General features: G+C 49.5%; 1 protein-coding gene across 4 annotated transcripts in view; it reads left to right on the forward strand.

The window, feature by feature from the left end:
* Positions 1–18735, forward strand: part of LOC146191062 (proton channel OtopLc-like) — a 62361-nt gene that overhangs the window by 35208 nt on the left and 8418 nt on the right. For 3 of the 4 annotated variants that reach the window (XM_084601506.1, XM_084601507.1, XM_084601508.1), the window contains exons 2-5: positions 11901–12079; positions 13400–13595; positions 16701–16815; positions 17786–18038. In XM_084601506.1, the coding sequence (XP_084457632.1) occupies positions 11901–12079; positions 13400–13595; positions 16701–16815; positions 17786–18038 (743 nt within the window). Of the gene's footprint in view, positions 1–991; positions 1176–11900; positions 12080–13399; positions 13596–16700; positions 16816–17785; positions 18039–18735 lie in introns of those variants that run through there. The other variant, XM_084601509.1, reaches the window with a different exon arrangement.

Genomic DNA, 18735 nt, shown 5'->3' on the forward strand with positions numbered 1-18735 from the left:
GCGTTATGCACGTCTACACAGATGAGATCGGAGAGGGCGATATAAGGTAGCGTTGCGTCCTCTTGCGATACACCTTGCATAGGTCCAGAGAGAAAGAGAACATCTTACTATCTTTTTCTTTTCTTGCCTTCCCTGCCTTTTCTTCTTAACACGAAATGTTGCGCATGGCACTACAGCTGGAATGAATAACTTACCAACCTCCTTCCTCTCCGTCTCCAACCTATGTTGTTCTGAACATCGCCCGGCTTTCTTTTCCCGCTCGCTTTCTCCGTCTGTCGTTGTTTTGAAACTCGACGCTGTAGACGCGTGCATTTTGTATATACACGTTCTGCGTCACCCGCCGCGATTGCGTGGAACCCGTCGGGCTACCGCCGCCTTCGCGTTGCGCGCGCTTGCGTGCGTAGGAGCGCGCGCTGCCCGCAATTAATTAGCGGAGCATCCTTCGTATCCGCGGCTTATCACTCTCGAAAACGCTCGCGCGACAGGAAAGGAAAGCCTATGCCCAACCACCACCGGTCCATTGGGGCTCTGCCGACGCTGCGCGCCAGCCTCGTCCCATCGCTGCAGAGGTAGCAGCGGTGCACGGTGGCCGTGTGTGTGTGTCTCCCGACACGGACTCCTCCTTGGATAGCGTGTCTATCCTTTTTCTCTTTCAAGGCTATCGCTCTCGACTAGAGTGCAGTGGGTGCCGCACTCACACCTTGCGCTCCTCACGTGCAGAGGTGGGCACGCAGCGACAGAGTCTCGTGCGACACGCCGGAGGAGGAGGAAAGTAAAGGAGGTGAAGATGAGGAGGTGCCGGAGCTCAGGTAGCGCAAGCAGAGAAGGCACGCGTACCGAAGTCGTCCAGCGTCGTCGACGTCTCCGGGGCGAGAGATAAGGATTAAAGAGCCAACGCGGGCCGCACCAATCAGGCGGCATTGACGACGCTTTCTGTATATAGCGCCGGTCGCCGGTGTTCCTCCCGCTGAGGCAAACAGTGCGTGCTTTTGGCTTGCTGCAGCGCTACCACCGCGCTGGATTTACCTCGCGGGGCTTGACCGCCACCGCCTTCGTCGATCGTGCACAGAACTGTGACCCATGTCGGCCCACAACTCGGCGAGACAACTCCTGTAGAGAATGTCGGCGAGCCCGTTGCTGAGACTCGTGCAGTACAGGAAATGCAACTTGAAGAGGTATGTCAACGCTGGTTTCCCAACGCCGTTCGCCGCGCGCATGGCGGTGCGCCGTTCCTTCGCTTCGAGGCTTTGTTTTCCGATGACCCTTGCCCGTCGATATCACTAGCTGTTGTTTGCGTCCGTCGAAGTTCGTGGTCCGTAGTTATGCTTCGCATGTATGTACGGAAGTACGTATGTGGGTGTCGTCATCCGCTTGTCTTTTTCGTGCTCAGCAGACCGTCTTTGCTTCGTGGCAGTCTTCACTATCTCTTAAGCAAGCTTCTTTGTGTACAGTGTATGTAACCGAGCCTGCTTTCTTTTTCAGGGTATTTAGGTCTATAACCTATAGGCGCTTCAAGCTCTCAATGCGTGCGTGCGTGCGTGCGTGCGTGCGCGTGTGTGTGTGTGTGGTGTGGGGGGGGGGGGGAGAGGGGGAGGGTCGTGCTGGTTTTTTTCCCTTCAATTTATACTTGCAAAATAAAGCACGGAGATAATTACCAATCGGTTGTTCTACTTTTTGATATTCCATGTTTCTGTCCGATGGTAACTGGATTCTTGCGTGCTTATAAAACACTTTGAAGGCAAGGAGTGCTGCAGACTGGCTACGAACAGACCTTTTCGCATATTACACCGAGGTCTCAAAACAAGGACGACGCTATAGCACCTTGCTTCTCCGCTTTGTTATTTCCTTATGTAAGACATTAAACTTGGGGCGTTTTACTTTTATAAAGTTTTACTTTATATTTCGTTCTAGTTAAGTGATGGCAGAGATTCCGCTGAAGTAAATGAGTACAACAAACCAGCTGATTGTGTCGTGAACTACATCTCCAAGCAGTCTGAGCAGTGATCAAGTTCTATCAAGCACTACTCGCCCATTTCTCAAATCATGCAACCGCTGTCGTTCCCAACTGCTGCAACACCGTCGAGCGAGAGGCCTTCTTTCGACGCGCCGTTCCACAGTCAAAGGGGAACGTGCCAAATTGCACTTGTACAAGTTACTGCAGCCGAGGGGCTTGACTATCACTGACAGTTGCGAACCGTATATCACCACGCAGTCGAGTACTGCCTTTATCATTTCGACAACGCAATCAAAGCGCTTTCGCTGAAAGTGATCGACTCCCTTACACTCTGTGCGCCCTTTTCACTTCTCTCAGTTAGTCAAGACCTAAGTTGCATGACTCGGGAAATTGCGCGTCTTTCTTTTCTTTCTTTCCTTCCTTCTTTCTTTCTTTCTTTCTTTCTTTCTTTCTTTCTTTCTTCTTTCTTTCTTTCTTTCTTTCCTTTCTTTCTTTCTTTCTTTCTTTCTTTCTTTCTTTCTTTCTTTCTTTTCTTTCTTTCTTTCCTTTCTTTCTTTACAGGAGTGGTGCCATCTCCTCTGTTCACCCTTTGGTGCGTGACATAGCGATATCGATATGATTCAAAAATATGTCACGACAGTGTGTCGCGTAGCCGAATGGCAGCTATGAGTTCGACTGAACATTGGTGTATGGATCTATTCTCCACTGTGTGGAATATGTGCAAGTATCCACCGCTACAGCGACATATCGGAAGTAGCAGTTTTCTTAACTAGCTGTTCCACATAACACGCTCTACACCCACACCTCTACGGTAACGCATGCTGCACCGGATATCACCTATATTTAAATTTATGACTCGTTCAGGGTAAGGTGCCTTGAAAATTTTGTAGAGGTACCTTTCCGAAATCTCTCCGATAGGTGTGCCTATATTGTGCTTATCTTTAAAGAATTCTTATATGCGTCGGCATTACTCATGCCTGCTCTCTATTAAGGGGAAATCTCTATTTATTTATTTTTTTGCATGCTGCTGAGATCTAATCGAGATCTTTTCTCCACGTGTGCATCCTGTCTGCAGCAACTTGCGAAATATGCCTCCTCCGGCCTTCTAAGTTATCCTTAAACAGGTGCTGGCTCGTGTTGACCAAGTCGTTCTCTGTTGCCAGAAGAGTAACTTGCTCACCCACCTCGTGCCATGGCTGCGAAGCGTCGAAGATAAGAGAGGGATCGAGAACGAGTGTAGCTGTCTTTTTTCTTCTTTTTTGTTTACTTCGTTTTCCACCTTCCCCTATTAATTCGATGTAGCCGCAATCTCATCTAGCGTTAGAAATTACTTCCTCATGTCGGCATCAAGGATGCAAGCAAGCAGACGCACTTTTCGTCTCGGTGTCTTCTTTTTTCTTTGCATAGTTCAGGTATCTGGCAGCACATAGTTTAAGCAAGGTTTTGGGGCGTGGCTAGGGTTGTGTTTGAAGGGGGCGCATCCTGAGGGCTTTTCCTAAATTCACCCTGACACTTATTGCATTTACTTCGTCCCGTGAAGAGACTGGCGGCAATTGCATACGTCTCAAGTGGCCCGCCGTGCTTTAAGCTCAAGCGGTCGTTTCATGCTTAGCTCCCGACCTCTCGACACAGCGGTACGAGGGAAGACACCTACCGCCGCTCTCTGCCTGATATAAAAAGGCGGCGCCGCCGCGCTAACCTCGTCACGGAGCGCGCGTCTCTCGAAAGCAATTTGACGACGGCAGTGAAGCGACTGCTCGAATTTCCTTCAGGGCGCGAAAATTTTCAAATATTTCGTTATCGTTTCCACCGTGCTGCCCTTATAATTGGAAGGAAGTGCGAAAGGAAGAGGAAGGGAGAGAGAGAGAGAGAGAGAGAGAGAGAGAGAGAGAGAGAGAGAGAGAGAGAGGGGGGGGGGGGGAGGAGGAGCTTACGATAAATACGATTGGTGCCTTAGAAGTGGGCTTCCAACCTAGATCGATCCCTGAAGAGCCCATATGTTATTTGGTTATTTGCGCAGAAAATGATCTAAGACTGATACTGACCAGATTTCGAGGCAGTAGGGAAAAAGATAGGAGTCGCTTAGCTACACGACGCCCCTGCAGATATTAGTTTAAGTAAGTGGCTGAGCCGTTAGTCTGAAGAGCCCCTCGCGTGAGAGAGCCTCTGCATGTTGACAACCACCTTTATTAGGCAGCGAAGCTTTACTGTAAGTATCGCTGCTTGTAGCGCGCAGTTCAAAAAGATGGTGGTGTCGGGTTTGGCGCGCGTTTTTATACAGCGACTTATGCCAGGCAACAGACATATACCAGCGCTGACATAAGTATAAGTGTTGCCACCATTTTTCATCAGCGCTGTGGGCTTGTAGGTGACCATGCCGGACATGCCGTCGCATTGGCTGAGCGCATTAACACACTAGGGAGACTGCCACAACGATGTGGGTATATTCCATTTATGGCAAGGCGTGGCGACAAGCGAAGTATGCGGTTACCGACGGCAGTTCGTCATACTTGGCATAACCCACGAGTGCACAGAAAATCGAAAATCCTTTCCCCGCAAAAAGAACCTCCGATTGAGCTCCGCCCTCGGAGATGGTCGGAGGTTCTGCCCGCATAAATAACGGGTCCCAGTGGCCCGTCGCGATAAGCCGTTTGCGTTCTCACGCCGCAATGTGACGTGTCGCGTTGTGATTTCCCGAAGCAAACAGAGCGGCCACACAAAAGGGAAGACACCATGGATCACAGCTCCTTTTTCTTTTTCTCCACGAATATGCGTCTTCTCAGTCTCTTTACCTTCCCAACCGCCGTGGCGCCCCGCGCATTCTTGAAGGCACGTCCGCGCTCTCTCAGACCGCGCTTTTCAACGCAGATGTGGACACGATCGACGAAAAGGAAAGAGGAAGGCGCTGTCAGGGCTCGCGCAAACGTGGAGACGAAACAAAAAAACGCCATAAACGGGATGAAACAGGCCTAAAGGAGGAGAAGGAGGAAGCCGGGTTTGGTGGGGGGACAGTAGACCCCTGAAGGGCCCACTACCACAGTGCGCTTGGAAGACTCCCCGCTGTATTTCTTCCTGGAAAACAGCCGGGTGGCGTCCTCCGTCGCAGTTGGCTATTTCTTCCAGGGCTGATGCCTCTCACCCTCTTTTAGCCTCTCGTTTAGCTGCTCTGATTCCTCCCTTTACGCCTCCGTCTTGCTTTGTTTTCTTCGGCTTCGCCTGCCACCGCCCCGCCGTGCCCGCCCGTGGAGGATGCTTGTTCCGCGCAGTGCGGTTTAGTTGGGCTGCTGTTTAGAGCGCGCCCGGCTTACAACAACGGGATTGGGAAAGGCCTCTGCGCGTCTTCCTTGGAAAGAATTCGCGTGCGTGCTTCGCCCGAGAGAGAAAGCTCCCCAGCGTGAAAGAAATAAGAACGGTAATACATCTCCCTTTCAATTGCCTTTTCCCGCGGTCCGTTGGTCCGCCGTGATTTATCGGACAGCTCCGCGGGATGCCTCTGGTTGCTCGACACATTGCACGATGGTGTTGAGCAATGTAGCGTGCCTTGCTGCATGGTTGGTGGCGTTTGACTGAGGCCCGCTACTTTGCTCGGGGCCGCCAATACCCGTTTGGAAACGCCGCGTCTGTCCCTCTCTCACAATCTCTCTTTCTTTCTCGAACGTTTCTCTTCCGTGCTGTGATTGCTTCCTTGTTCGTAGTGTGAAATGCGCTGTTGCGAACATTAAAAGGTGATGCAAGGCTATTTACGAGTGACGCCGTGTGTATATATATATGGGTAAGGAAATCGGAAGCTCGTTATGAAATAGGGCACGAAGGAAGTCAAACGCAGTAGAAAACGTAGGGAATATTTATTATATCTATAATAATTTAGGGGTGTATGAGAAAGTATTCCTGTAATTATTTATTCATAATTAATTCATTTACGATTAAACGTAACAAATTAATAAAAGCATAAGAAACATCTTTTTCTCTTCTCTGGTCTTGGTAACATACACACTCACACTCACGCATGGTGAGATGTGTGGTGTGTGTGTGTGTGTGTGTGTGTGTGTGTGTGTGTGTGTGTGTGTGTGTGTGTGTGTGTGTGTGTGTGTGTGTGGTGTGTGTGTGTGTGTGTTTGTGTGTGTGTGTGTGTGTGTGTGTGTGTGTGTGTGTTGTGTGTGTGTGTGTGTGTGTGAGAGAGAGAGAGAGAGAGAGAGTGAGAGAGAGAGAGAGTTATTACGGGCCCGGTTCAGCTATTTTTTACTTTAATGGGTTTCGCCCTATCGGTTAGGGGAATATCGGGACGCCAGTGAGCATGCGCGCAATGCTGCGCTGAAAATGCGTAGGGTGTGATAGGTGCCCTGGGATAGGTGTAGGGATGCATCCGCCCACCCTCCCCCCTCACCCCCCATGTTTTATAATGTTTAGTTCGTAATGGATAATTTATTGTGCACTCATGACTACTCAGAAATGCTGCCTCTTCTCCTCTACCCTTACCCCCCCCCTCTCTCTCTCTCTCTCTCTCTCTCTCTCTCTCTCTCTCTCTCTCCCTCTCCTCTCTCTCTCTCTCTCCTCCCCCCTCCCTTAATTCTGACATCCCCTCTCCATTACATAAAGCATTAAAGAGGATGATCTGCGTTCATTCCAGCGTATTTTAGGGCAATCCATCGAGGTGGAAGAAATGAGGAAGAGTTGGCTCAGCTGTGTGTTGCGTGGATGTTAAGAAGTCATTTCTCCTTGCTAATGTCATTTCAAGTATTGTTTAACGATATATAGGTGCCGACTAGTCTCAGGCTTGGTGCCGTCATGAAAATGCAGTAGCAAGAACGATATCAAGGTCTGGATGTTGCTCGATAGGAGGGCAGTGCTCGGTTAAAGTGCTATTGTCCAACGCGTTCCGTGACCCTTGTGACGCGAAAGATCGACGTACACAGATATGTACAGACACTTCTCAGCCCAGTGCGTGAAAGGTCAGTGTGAAAAGGGATGATGCGACGCACGTGCCTCCCGATCGTCCTATACCGGCGCAATGATAGCAGCAGATATATGGCTAGAAGGCCCCTCCATGAACAGGGCTGAGTGATAACAGTGCACCCAGAGTCCGGTCCGAGCGAAGGAACAGCTCCTTGGGCCCGCGTGGCAGCTGATGTTGGCTACATCCCATTTAGAGGTTGACGAATGCAGTGAAGCAGTGTCGGACGACGAACAGGGAATATCTTATCAAGCGATAACCGTCTTCTGAGGAACAGGATGTTTATCATCGGATGCCCTCACATGCGAGCACGCCGAAAGCACTGCTGTCAGAGGCACACGGAGGCGTCCTTTTTTGTCGCAGTCAGCCGGACGTCACTGAGAAGTGCTGCGCACGGAGCCCACTCCGCCGATACTGCAACAAGTTTCATACCTCTCACTGTGTCTCTCCGTAGTATCAGTGATGCATTACGAGTAGACAAGAAGGTTGGCCAAGGACGCCAGGAAGGTCTCCCGGCGCATTCCTACTCTTTTTTTTTTTAAGTGCATCGTCCACGGCCCATGCGACCCCGCACTCCTCCATTTGTCCTCTCGGGAATTTGTCTCTCCGTGCAAGCGTGCATGTGAACCATTGTTCATTAGAGCCATGGTTGGTATCTGGTCAAGCATATTACCCCGGTAGCGTCAGTAGCAGGGGCTAATGTGCGAATATTCAAAATTATTGAATATCGAATACAGTATCCGCTCATTTTATTAACCGAACGAATAAAATAGTGCACATTGAAAATGTTCGGAACAAATCCGGTGTGATCTCAAATGTTCGAACAAACTTTCGAATAAAAGACAGAAGTCAAATCAGGCGCACCGTAGTTTTCTTTGACGGATGCTTCAACATCGCAAAGCACGCATGCTGCCCTATTGGTCTGCATGTTGGCGGCGTTCTTGATAGTGAGATACTGATCGACGAAGTCTGGTATCGAAAGGGCTTGACTTAGAACTATCATCAGTTAAGATGTGCCGCTGGTTGTTCGCTTCATCGTCAATATAGAAAAAGGAAATCACTTTTGCACGTTTGACTAACTCATGAGCTCATGAGTTACACCGCGGCCGTTAGCCCTTAGCTGTTTCGAATAATTATTCGCACAAGTAGCGAAAAATAATGAGAGATACTAGCTAGTTGATTCTTATCCGGCCCGCTTCTTTTATTATTCGCGAAGAGAAGTCGTATTGGATTCGATTTCGAAAAAAAAAAAAAAAAGTGCTGTTCGTATATCTCGAAACTAACTATAGTGCTTTTCTCCCTCGCCCTCTCTCTCTCCATTGAGTTTCGCCCATAAATCTGCGTGGAGTGCGATCGGTAACGCTTTCTCGCAGAGGAAAACGTTACAACCACTTTGGTAAAATTCACCTCATTATAATCATTATCGTGCCTTCAGCTGAGTCTCGCAGGATTCGTCTTTGCATGACGTTCACCTCTGTGCCATGCGTGGCTCACTGAACGCCGCCGAGTGCATTCAACCACACTCACGATCACTGCATGAAAACATCAACAGCAGACGCTGACATCTTTCCTGGCACACCTAAACAACTGAATAATATGTGCTCCACCTGAACACTTGGCATGATCTTAAATGTGCGGGACATTTAATTAGGCCTCCTGCGAAACACTCGATGTGAGCCGCGGCTGTAAGAATATACCGCTGTGTTGGATACGTGTACATATATACGAGTATTATATGGTCGTGCCTCATTAATATGACCCTCGTTGATGCGGACAACTCGAATTACGGACAATTGTTTTTGATGATCCAGCTTCAGCAAGGTATTTGCACCTCATTAATTTGGAAACCGCGCTCCCCGTATAATGGACAGGGTGAAAATGCAAATGATTTAGGCCCATATAAATGCTATAATCGGTCGCATCAATATGGACCGCAACAAGTGCAAAGTTTCGACCCCTCCCATCAGTTATTTTTGTTGCTTTATTTTTGAGTGCAGGATACCTTCGTAGTGTGCAAGTGCAAATTGTTGAGTGATACCCTTTGTCTTAGATCGTTTAAAAGCACGAAACCAAAATGTTTCGTACTTGAAATTGCGATGCTGTAACCCGCCGCGGTGGCTGGATGGTAGGTGTGCTCCAGTGGCGTAGCCAGAAATGTTTCTCGAGGGGGGCTGACGTTGCTGCTCAGCCTCCTCAGTATCGAGATACCTGTCGCCAACCTGTCACCTCTCAACTGCGCCATAAATTCTGCATGCCGGGATGCAAAGATTGCACGGAAGAATAGTACCATCCGGGACTTTCGAGATCCATCGAGTATCCTGCACATGAATTGTTTCAGACGAAAATCATTCGTTTAATTTAACAATTGCAGAACTGAAAATTCTTCACAGGCAGTTTTTCAGCCATATACAATTAACATTAGCTCGAATACGTAGTGTTCTTGGCGGACCCGCGAATGAAATTGTTCTCTGCACTCTCTCCAGTGTGCTTATAATTTTGATTATAATGCAGCATCTGCACTCTAACAAACTAAAGTGTTACGAACAAACGAGGACTCTCAGCAGACCACTTCAACATAAAAACACCGAGATTCAGTGCGAACAAGAGGCCCGAGAGGGAGAAGACAGCGCGGCGTCAGAAGATCGAGTTTGGCTGCTGAGGCTGCGCACGTGGCGTCACGCTCTCTCCTAGTTTTTTTTTTATTATTATTATTTCCCCACGCATTCCATCCCTGCGTGCTTTATCAGTTTATCTAGTAGTACGGCTTGTCTCCTTTGTATGGTCCGATGGATGATTTCAGAAAACTAAATGCACCTTTCGCTTTTTTTATTCCCGCAGAAATCTCTTTTTGAGCGTGAAAAAGACATACTGGAGACAAAGTCCAGATTGATTTCCTGCTCTGGTAGCTGTTTTGGTCTGCGGTGTATGACAGTACAAAAAAATTCGGGGGGGGGGGGGGGGGGGGGGGGGGGGGGGGGGGGGGGGGGGGGGGGGGGGGGGGGGGGGGGGGGGGGGGGGGGGGGGGGGGGGGGGGGGGGGGGGGGGGGCGGGGGGGGGGGGGGGGGGGGGGGGGGTGGGGGGGGGGGGAAGGGGGGGGGCTAGAGCCCTCATAAGCCGCTCCCCTGGCTACGCGCTGGTGTGCTCGGCTGCTAGTCCCGAGGGGCGAGGTTCGTTAGGTGGAGACAAAATGTGCAAGACGCCCATATGATGTGCGAAATTTCCGAAGCCATCTACGCCCTATAAGGCGTGCGTCACTGTGGGGGCGTTAGACAGTCTGAAGTTGGGAAGAAAAGACTCCAGCTGTAACTACTTTGGGTTTCTGTAATGGAAACAGTCGCTGTACTAGATAGATGCATCATCACCCCATGAGACTACATGGCAAGCGTCAATGACCATTAGTGTTTCAAACAACACCACAGTATTTTAAGGATGATAGTGACCAGGAAACCTTTCAATAGTTTATAATTGCCACTTCACTGTCCACTCTAAATTATTACGGACGACTCGCTCGTCGTCAGAGATCGTCAGACGCGCGCGGGGGCGTTGATCGCTCAGATGGCAGGGGAGCCTGCAAGAAGCAGCTGAAACCTGGGAAGGCATTCAAAAGGTTACATAAGCACATCCGGACCGAGGGGACGGCTAGTCGTTTGCGATGGATAGCACGCGCTGACGTGGAGGGTGCGTCGAGGTTTTGAACGACGAACCTCGGGTATAGTCAAAAGAAATGTACATTCTTGCAGTCGTTTCGAACGCGCTCACGAGGGCGAATGTCATTGAAGGTGTACGTTTCGGGAGGAACGATGAGTCAAGACGACGTCTACTTACTGCGGTGCATGGCGCGAAGTAGTAGGGGAGGAATGTGTCAGAACGACAACGCCAAATTACCATCGATAGCCGTGGCGTTGAAGTGACCAGGTACCGGACGCGCGACACGGGGAGAAACGAACGGTTGCGTTCTTGCCTTTGTGTGTTTCTTCTCACTCCATAAGAGACAGATCCTGGTACAGGGTGATGTGGTGCAGCAGAGCCCGCGCGTAGTTTGACAGGCCAATAGACCCTTTGCAAAACTCTGGAAGTCAGCTTCTCTGTACAGCAAGAACCCCTGCACCATGGCGGTCAAACCTGTTTTGAGATCCAAAGTTGGGTGCAGTGCAGGAGACATCTATTGTGACAATAATGACCACATCCATTTCCTGCACCACTCTGCCTGTTGTTGTTGCCGCAATTATGGTATTAAGGGGCCATCGGGGAAGCCAGTTCCTCACAAGTGCCATTCATATCGCCTCTCCCGCCCGTGTGCTTCCTCCTCGTTTTCAAAAGCGAAGGAATTCTGCTCCCCAGGTGCATGCATGACATCAGGCTTGGCACGGAACTATTCTGTGCTGCACCCAACTTCTGCCCCCAAAGCAGGTTTGGCCGCCATGGTGAGGGGTTTTTTGCTGTGCAGAGAAGCTGACTTCCAGAGTTTTGCAAAAGGTCTATTGTGGCCACTCGGGTTGCTGCATTTGCGTGTTTGTTTTTTAATGTATTCTCTTTCCTGGTACAGATGCCTCGGGACAGAGTGAAAGAGGGTGCTAGGCAACAAGCTACTAATTTTGCTAAGACTCAGGTGCGGGCTGGGCCCCGAGGGATTAAAACAGAGCCCGAGGGCCCAGTCGATGGTTCTAACTTCTGGGCTACGTGGTCAGATGTAAGTCCCTGTTGCTAGCCAGATCCAAGTCGTATTCTCTAAACTCTTTGCAGTGGATATCTCTGAAATTGCTTAACTTGCATTTATGTAAAAAGTTTGTACTTATAAAATTCAAGTTTAATCCCTGCTGGCTGCCATCGTCGAAGTCACCCAAAAGCAGTCTCTGACGGGGCACCTCTGGAGAGTAAGAGGTCCTGGACGAACCCCTCCAACGCTGATCGCCATAGCTAATATAATTCTTCCATTGAGATGGAACGCGTCGCTTTGTCCTGTATTCTCATCGAGTCTTGCGCTCCCTATCGCAGCTGGGACGGCCTGGACCGGTCGTCACCTACGCCTCCGCCGGACAGTCCCGACGGCACGTCGGCCTGTCCGGAGACGAGCCCACTCATGGAGGCCTCGGGGCCCAAGCCGGTCACCATTCATCGAAGCGCATCTTTCAACTTCCCATCCACCAGCCAGCGGGGAGGAAATGCGGCTGCAGGTACGGAACTGCCAATACCATCAGACTGCGCCGCATTTTGACGATATGCTAATCAAGTGACATGGGACATGGGTGAATCTATCATATCGGACATGAATGACACACAGGAAGGATTCCACGGGCTGGCAGGAACGTCGAAACGGAGCGATTTTTTTTTTAATAACGTTGTTTTTTACCTCAGGGCATAATGAAATATGTAAAAATTAAAGGGGGTATTAAATGAAAGAAAAAAAGGTTAGATCTAATAAAGTTCAAGAGAGAGCGATGATAAGGCCCTTGAGTCCATGCAATGTATGAAGATGAGTTGTTCGGCGAAAGGCCCACTGCCGTCAGGTGCCGAATTCTCGTCGGCTCCAGAGCCGGGCAAACCCACAAGTGGTGAATATCTGCCTCGTGATCTGGTGACTTGCAGACAAGATGTTTGCAGCACTGTGAAAGGCAGAGGCACCCCGGTCCAGTCAGGATCACGCTCACTACAATAGGCAATTGTGCTCCTGCGCGCCTCCCCCTCCCCCGCCCAAATTGGCGAGGGGGGGGGGGGGGGGACAGGAGCACAATTCTCTATAGTGCGCAGGGGCGAGAGGCAGTTAGGGGCACAATTGCAAGGGCTCCTCTGCTTTTCACAGTGCTGCAGATATTTTGTGAGAGGAAGTACACGACAGGTAAATGGTTTAAAATAACTTGTAGACGGGCTAGATGGTTTTCAGCTTCAGAGAGCATTCTTATTGAAAAGGCGGGACACGGGACAAGCGCTTGCCCCGTGTCCCTCCTTTTCTCTCGTGTGCGTGTTTTTTTTTTTTTTTTTGCGCTAAGAATGCCGTCTGAAGAAGACAGGTAAAAGGAAAAGGAAGAGGAGGGACTGAGTCGTACGTTATGTTACTTTCCCGCGCTGCTATGGCACCAGTGCGCAAAAGAACAAAGTCGATCTAGGCCCGGAAGGAAGACGCATGAAAGCTTCCCCATGTAGCCCCCCCCCCCCCCCCCCCCCGCACACACACACACACCAAAAAAAAAAAAAAGAAGATAACGCTGGGAGAAGAGGGTGTAGGAGGCTCCTTCCCATTAAGCGCGCAGCAGCTCTTCAACGGGGCGGGCAGGATGCGCATTGCGAGAGGAGTAGGCCCCACGGCCCCACTGAGGAGACTGGAGAATGTACATGTGTCGACGCTCGTATTTACCATGAGCCCTTGAGCAAACTTGAATCGTCACAGCCGACAGTGAGTCAATTCCTTTACTTGGATACTTGGAGTTGGGGTATTATCCCCACCCGGCGATTTTCTTGGTTGGCGACGTTCCCACTCTGATGTCGCTTCCTTGCAGCCGCGCCGCCGGGCAAGTCCAGCGACGACTCCGGCCTGGGCACGGGCAACAGCCCCCGGAACAAGAAGCCCACTCTCACCATAGACTTGCAGCGTATCCCGCCCTCGCGTGCCAGCTCCTACGGTGGATCCCTCTGCAGCCTGCCAACGAGCAGCAACGGCAAGATGTACAGCGCACGCCGCACGCACGGGGACCTGTGAGTATATATTGATTGATTGATTGATTGATTGATTGATTGATTGATTGATTGATTCGATGGCCGGGCGCATCCACTCGAACGAATGCCAATCAAAGTAGACAGTGAGCATTGCTGAAACAAAATCGTTCTGTCTGAACAAGCTGCCGCTTTATCTGAAGTGTTTGACCTCCGGATAACACTGTCGCTTCTGCTATCGCAACTCTGCTCGTAAGAGATCATTTACTGTAAAGTTTTTATTTTCTTTACTTTGATAGTGCTAACAGTGACACGCGGTGAAAATGACGGCATGATCTGTGTGAAGCCTCGCCCTCCAGGACTCGATTCAGAAGCGACCTATCCACCTCCACCACTAGTGCCCTGCGCGGCAAACAAAAAAATGAGCAGCGAAATCGAATTAATTGTGGAATAGTCAGTTGCCCACCAGAATCACTAATTACCATTCATACTAACTTTACCGCCATCCTTAAAAACTTCACACAGAGACACCGTTCAGAGTCTCTGGAGCAGCCGCGGCTTATTCAGACAGTGAGAGAGGGTGGCGAGACCCAGCCCATCACTCACCGCGTGACATCCGTTGCCTTTCTCCACTTCCCCTCACTTTCGGCTGATTGGTGACTGCGGTTTCCATCTGGCCGTCTGTCGCCTCCCACCCTCTCTGTCTTCAACTTCCTCTCATGGAGAACTGTATTCCCTTCTCTCTGCTTTGCCTCCTCGCCATCGAGGTTTTCACACGCCTCCACTAACGCCGGACATTTTTTTGTGATAATGGCATTCTAATGCCAAATAATTGAAAGCGACGGCGGAATAGAAAAGAAATACCGAGTTGGAAAGAAGAAGTAGCTGCCTATCTCTGTTTTTCACTCTCTTCTAGCTCCTGTTGGTTGTATTTTCACTGTTCCCCCTTTCTTTTCCTTTGCGGTAATTCCCTAGCAGAAACCAACATTATGTTGGAATCAAGGTATACGGCAGAATGTAGTTTAATGGTTACCTGTGACTAAAAGGAGGCATTCGAATATCTTATTTGTGAATGCTCAGAGTTTAGCGCCGAAAGGCAAATGCTGGTGAGTGTTCTAAGTGATTTCTATCCGCGCTGTCTCGCGGAGAGTGAAGATTTGTGATTGCTACCGCAGCGATCAGGAGTCCCGGACACATACAAGATATTGTCTCGGTTCCTGCGGTTGCCAGGCTCGTGCGACAGATTATGACTTTAAAACACACATGTATTGCCGGATGACCTTGTTTGTCGCCACTTTTGAGGCGAAAGCTTCACTACGCCAGGTAGTTTGAGCCGTCGGGTATGCACGGCTTTCACCTTGGGGGAGATTTAGAGGTCAAACTTCTGTGTTAAGCCTGATGGTCGCCATGTGACTTTGGGGCATAGTCACGTAGGCGACCAATTGGCCCGTTACCACTGTTAAGGTCACGTGACCTGCTGGTCGGCCTGTGACTTTGGGGCATGGTCAAGTAGGCCACCAAGTTGCCCGTGACCACTCTCAAGGTCAAAGTCATGTGAGCACAGTTTTCACCTTGAGGGAGATTTAGAGGTCAAACTTCCGTGTAAAGCCTGGTGGTCGCCATGTGACTTTGGGGTCACGTAGGCCACCAAGTGGCCGGTGACCACTGTCAAGGTCACGTGAGGTGACGTCAGTGTGATGTGGAAGTACAGGACGCCAGAGGGGCAATGCGTGTATGAATATAGAGCCCCCCGCGGGCTCCTGCCTAGATTACAACACTGTGCGAGATGGAGGAGGACGAACACCCTGCTACAGTATCGGAACGCGAAGAAGGCACGTCGGAATGACGGCGCGCCCAAGAAACCGATAAAGAACGGGCTTTACATTTTGAGAAACGCGCAAATGTTCAATCCAAGCTTGGCAATGAGCGTAGCCATGTAAATGAAGCTTTCGCTTCCCCCCAGGGTTAAACAAAGTTCAACTACAAGCTAATTTTTTCTCTTTCCTATTTATAAATAAGAAAGAGAAAAAGTGGCAGGAAACAAGGAACTGTATACAGTACCCTGTTCCCTTCCTTTTATTGAAGGATGGCCAAATAAAACGCCCTCCTGGAGTCCTGGGTAATATCCATTTCTTCGGTTGTCTTCCTCTCTATATTTCTTACTGCTCTTAATGAAATAAGACGCTTGAAATGTCACTTTCAGGTTTTTACTCGACAGCGTATAGGAATCGTTCTGCCGAAAAACCATCGTTGTACCATAGTTTGAGAGGAAAGTTGCAAGAACGAGTCGAAAGCGTGTCGGAAAAAAAAAAAAAAAATACGCCTGTGATTCCGAATCAAAGTTGTGACGCAGCCGTTCTTTTCGCCATTTCGCTTCCCATCTAGTATTCATCTGTTAGTCAAGTTGGAGGTTATAATTTGCTATAGAGATCCGAACAGAGAAACACATGAATAGTCGTGAGAAAAAGCGGTATACAACGCGCAGCCGGGGCCGGAGCTCCGAAAAACTAAGATCATCACTAGGGTGCTTCGATGCGCGTGTCCTCGACTCCTCGATGTGCGCGCCGGCGGAGGAGGGAGTGCGCATCGAGGCACCCTAGGGAAAACAAGGGGCGCCGCGGCGCTACATGTAGGCTCCCTAGGGAAAATTAGAGTCACTCGATGACTCTAAGGAAAACTGAATAGAATCGAGACAACCTTGGCGGGGCTTCATTTCATCGATATGCATGTGTCGCTGTCTCTGTCACTGTCGCTATATGGCGTAGCAGTAGCAATGCAGTTTTCCCTAGCTCCGTCATCGGCTGCGCGTTGTATTATACCGCATTTGCTCACGGCTGTACATATCCGCCGAGAGGGAGACATATTTTGCCTTCCTTTCCGCATCTACTCTTGAGGCGAAGTTTGAGCGTCCCACTAATTCTTTTTATGCGTTTCTTAACGTGTAAACAAACCAAACTAGAAAAAAATTTGCGGCGAGTTTGTTGTCATTCACACGAATGCGATTATGGCTGAAAAAGGAAACGACGGGTGGCATTACGGGGATGAGTCCAAATGCTCGAAATAACTTAAAGCACTCGAGATGAAGTGCGAGCAGAAAGACGCAACAAACACTCCCATTTTCTTGCCTTTCTTGCTTTCTTTTCTCAGGGACTCTCTGGTCATTATGCTGAGCGCTTTGTACGCCAAGCTCCTCGTGATCATGGGAATCTGCTTCCCGCTGGCTGAAGTGATCTCAAAGAAGATACCCGTTTCCTTTTACGAGGTAAGTGCTCGCGCTTTCGCCACCTCGGTGGAAACGAGCTGTCTTTATATCTGCTCTTGCATAATTCGCTGAGAGGCCGCATTTACAGCGAGCTCTTACTTCCCCCGGATTAGGTTTCTGGAGGGTTTGTAGCTTTTTCGAACTGCTGCAAATTGTTTCTCGTTACGTTTCCCTTTACACCGATGTCATGCTCTCTCCGCTTAATTTGTTTTTTCGCAATTAGCCCAGTCATTACACTATCCTTCTGCGCAGTGAAGTGCATGTGAATCCGATCTGTGAGTGATAGAAGCCAGGCTTTATAACCGTTTCCGATCGCGTTATTCCTCGTTTTTTGTAAGGGAATCTTGTAGAGAATGTGACGCACACCTTTTTCTTGTCTCTTCTGACCACTTAAATGCAGCGTTTGAACTATAATCAGAGCGGAACTTGCGCTTCGTTAATTAGCAAACCATGGACATTTAAAAAATACGCATGCCGACGTTGTCTAGACGACTGCTTGCAACGCTGCACTGGTAGAACCTCCGTTGATGCCGGGGCTGTAGTTTTTTAAAGCTTAATACAAATAAGCTGTAATACCGCAATAATTAAAGAGCCGCCTTGTCAAAAAACGAAACCTCAGCACGCACGCACGCGCGCGCCGGTTCATTCCATTCGCCCGCTTTAAAAATAAAATGACAAAAGTAAGCGGAAGTCTTTTAGTGCCCAAGTCACGAATTAGCACCTGAAGTTCCTCGCTACCTCGAGGTGCGCCCCTACATAGAGGCATTCGGTGCTTTAACTGCTGCTACAAAAGCTTGTGCCAGGACAGGTGCCTTTATGCTGTTTTAAGAACAACAGATAATTTAATAGACCCGATCGGCTCTTCGCCAGCCCTATATCGTTCGGTTATGTTTGAAGGGCTATACACACCACGTTCATGGTGCAATACGCCTTTATACAGCAGGGTGGTGCCCACCTGTCTTTTCCGCAGGGCTTCTACTTGTACCTGTACTTCGGCAGTATCGCTTTCCTGCTCTACGTGTATGTGTTCCTTCTGCGCCATGACAAGGTCAACTCTAAGCTCGACCACTTGACCGACAGCTTCAGTGACAAAGTGCGCCGTCTTCTGGGCTTGCGGCTAAGTTCGCGCGGCACCAACCTGGAGGTGCCGCCGATACCAAAGAAGCGCGTCTACGACGCCACCACGCACGCCGGAAGCTTCTACCTGCGACTGGGCGCTGTAGGTGAGTGAGCAAGCAGGAGAACCGGAAAGGAGAAGCGGTTCTCTCCCAGTTATTTTACGTTCTTCGCCTACTCACTTCGCACCTGCTACTGTTCGTGATGCTTTCTGCATGCGCCTTTTAAGGGTTGACAGTAACGCCGATAAATTAGCATACGTACAGACCTTTCGCGAGTCGGATACTGATGGCCGCCATTTTGCCTTGATCTTTTGGCGTGTATCAGTAAGGGCTAATTTTCGAGCCATTCTTGGGCTTGTAGAACGTCCCTTCACAATGTGTTGCTTCTCGTCGATGAAATGAGAGCTCATGCGGTTACTCACTTAATTTTTTTTTTTTTTTTTTTTTTTTTATGGGCGACGAGGGTAAGGGGTCCCCCCACCTTCCTATTTACGCCCATAAAACCCTTCCTTTGCTTTTATGTAATAGCGCAACGGTCAGAAAAACTGGCATTGTCACCGTCGGCGTTGCAGCCCGTGAACGAATAATCCTGATTGGTCGCCGGCCGTTGATGGCATAGCCACATGACCTCGCGCGAGAATTCTAAACACCCATCAACACAACGTTGAACGTGACGGCACGAAAGGGATGATAGTGAATAAAACGTGACATGTGTGCGAATAAAACGTCGCCGCATGTCTCAAATCGCTTATCTTTATAAAGTAGTTCATTTGGCATAATTTCAAAAATCTTGTAGGATTCG

This window comes from Amblyomma maculatum, chromosome 4 (assembly GCF_055883805.1).
Source record: "Amblyomma maculatum isolate TAMU_Amacu chromosome 4, ASM5588380v1, whole genome shotgun sequence".
Classification (NCBI taxonomy): Eukaryota; Metazoa; Arthropoda; class Arachnida; order Ixodida; family Ixodidae; genus Amblyomma; species Amblyomma maculatum.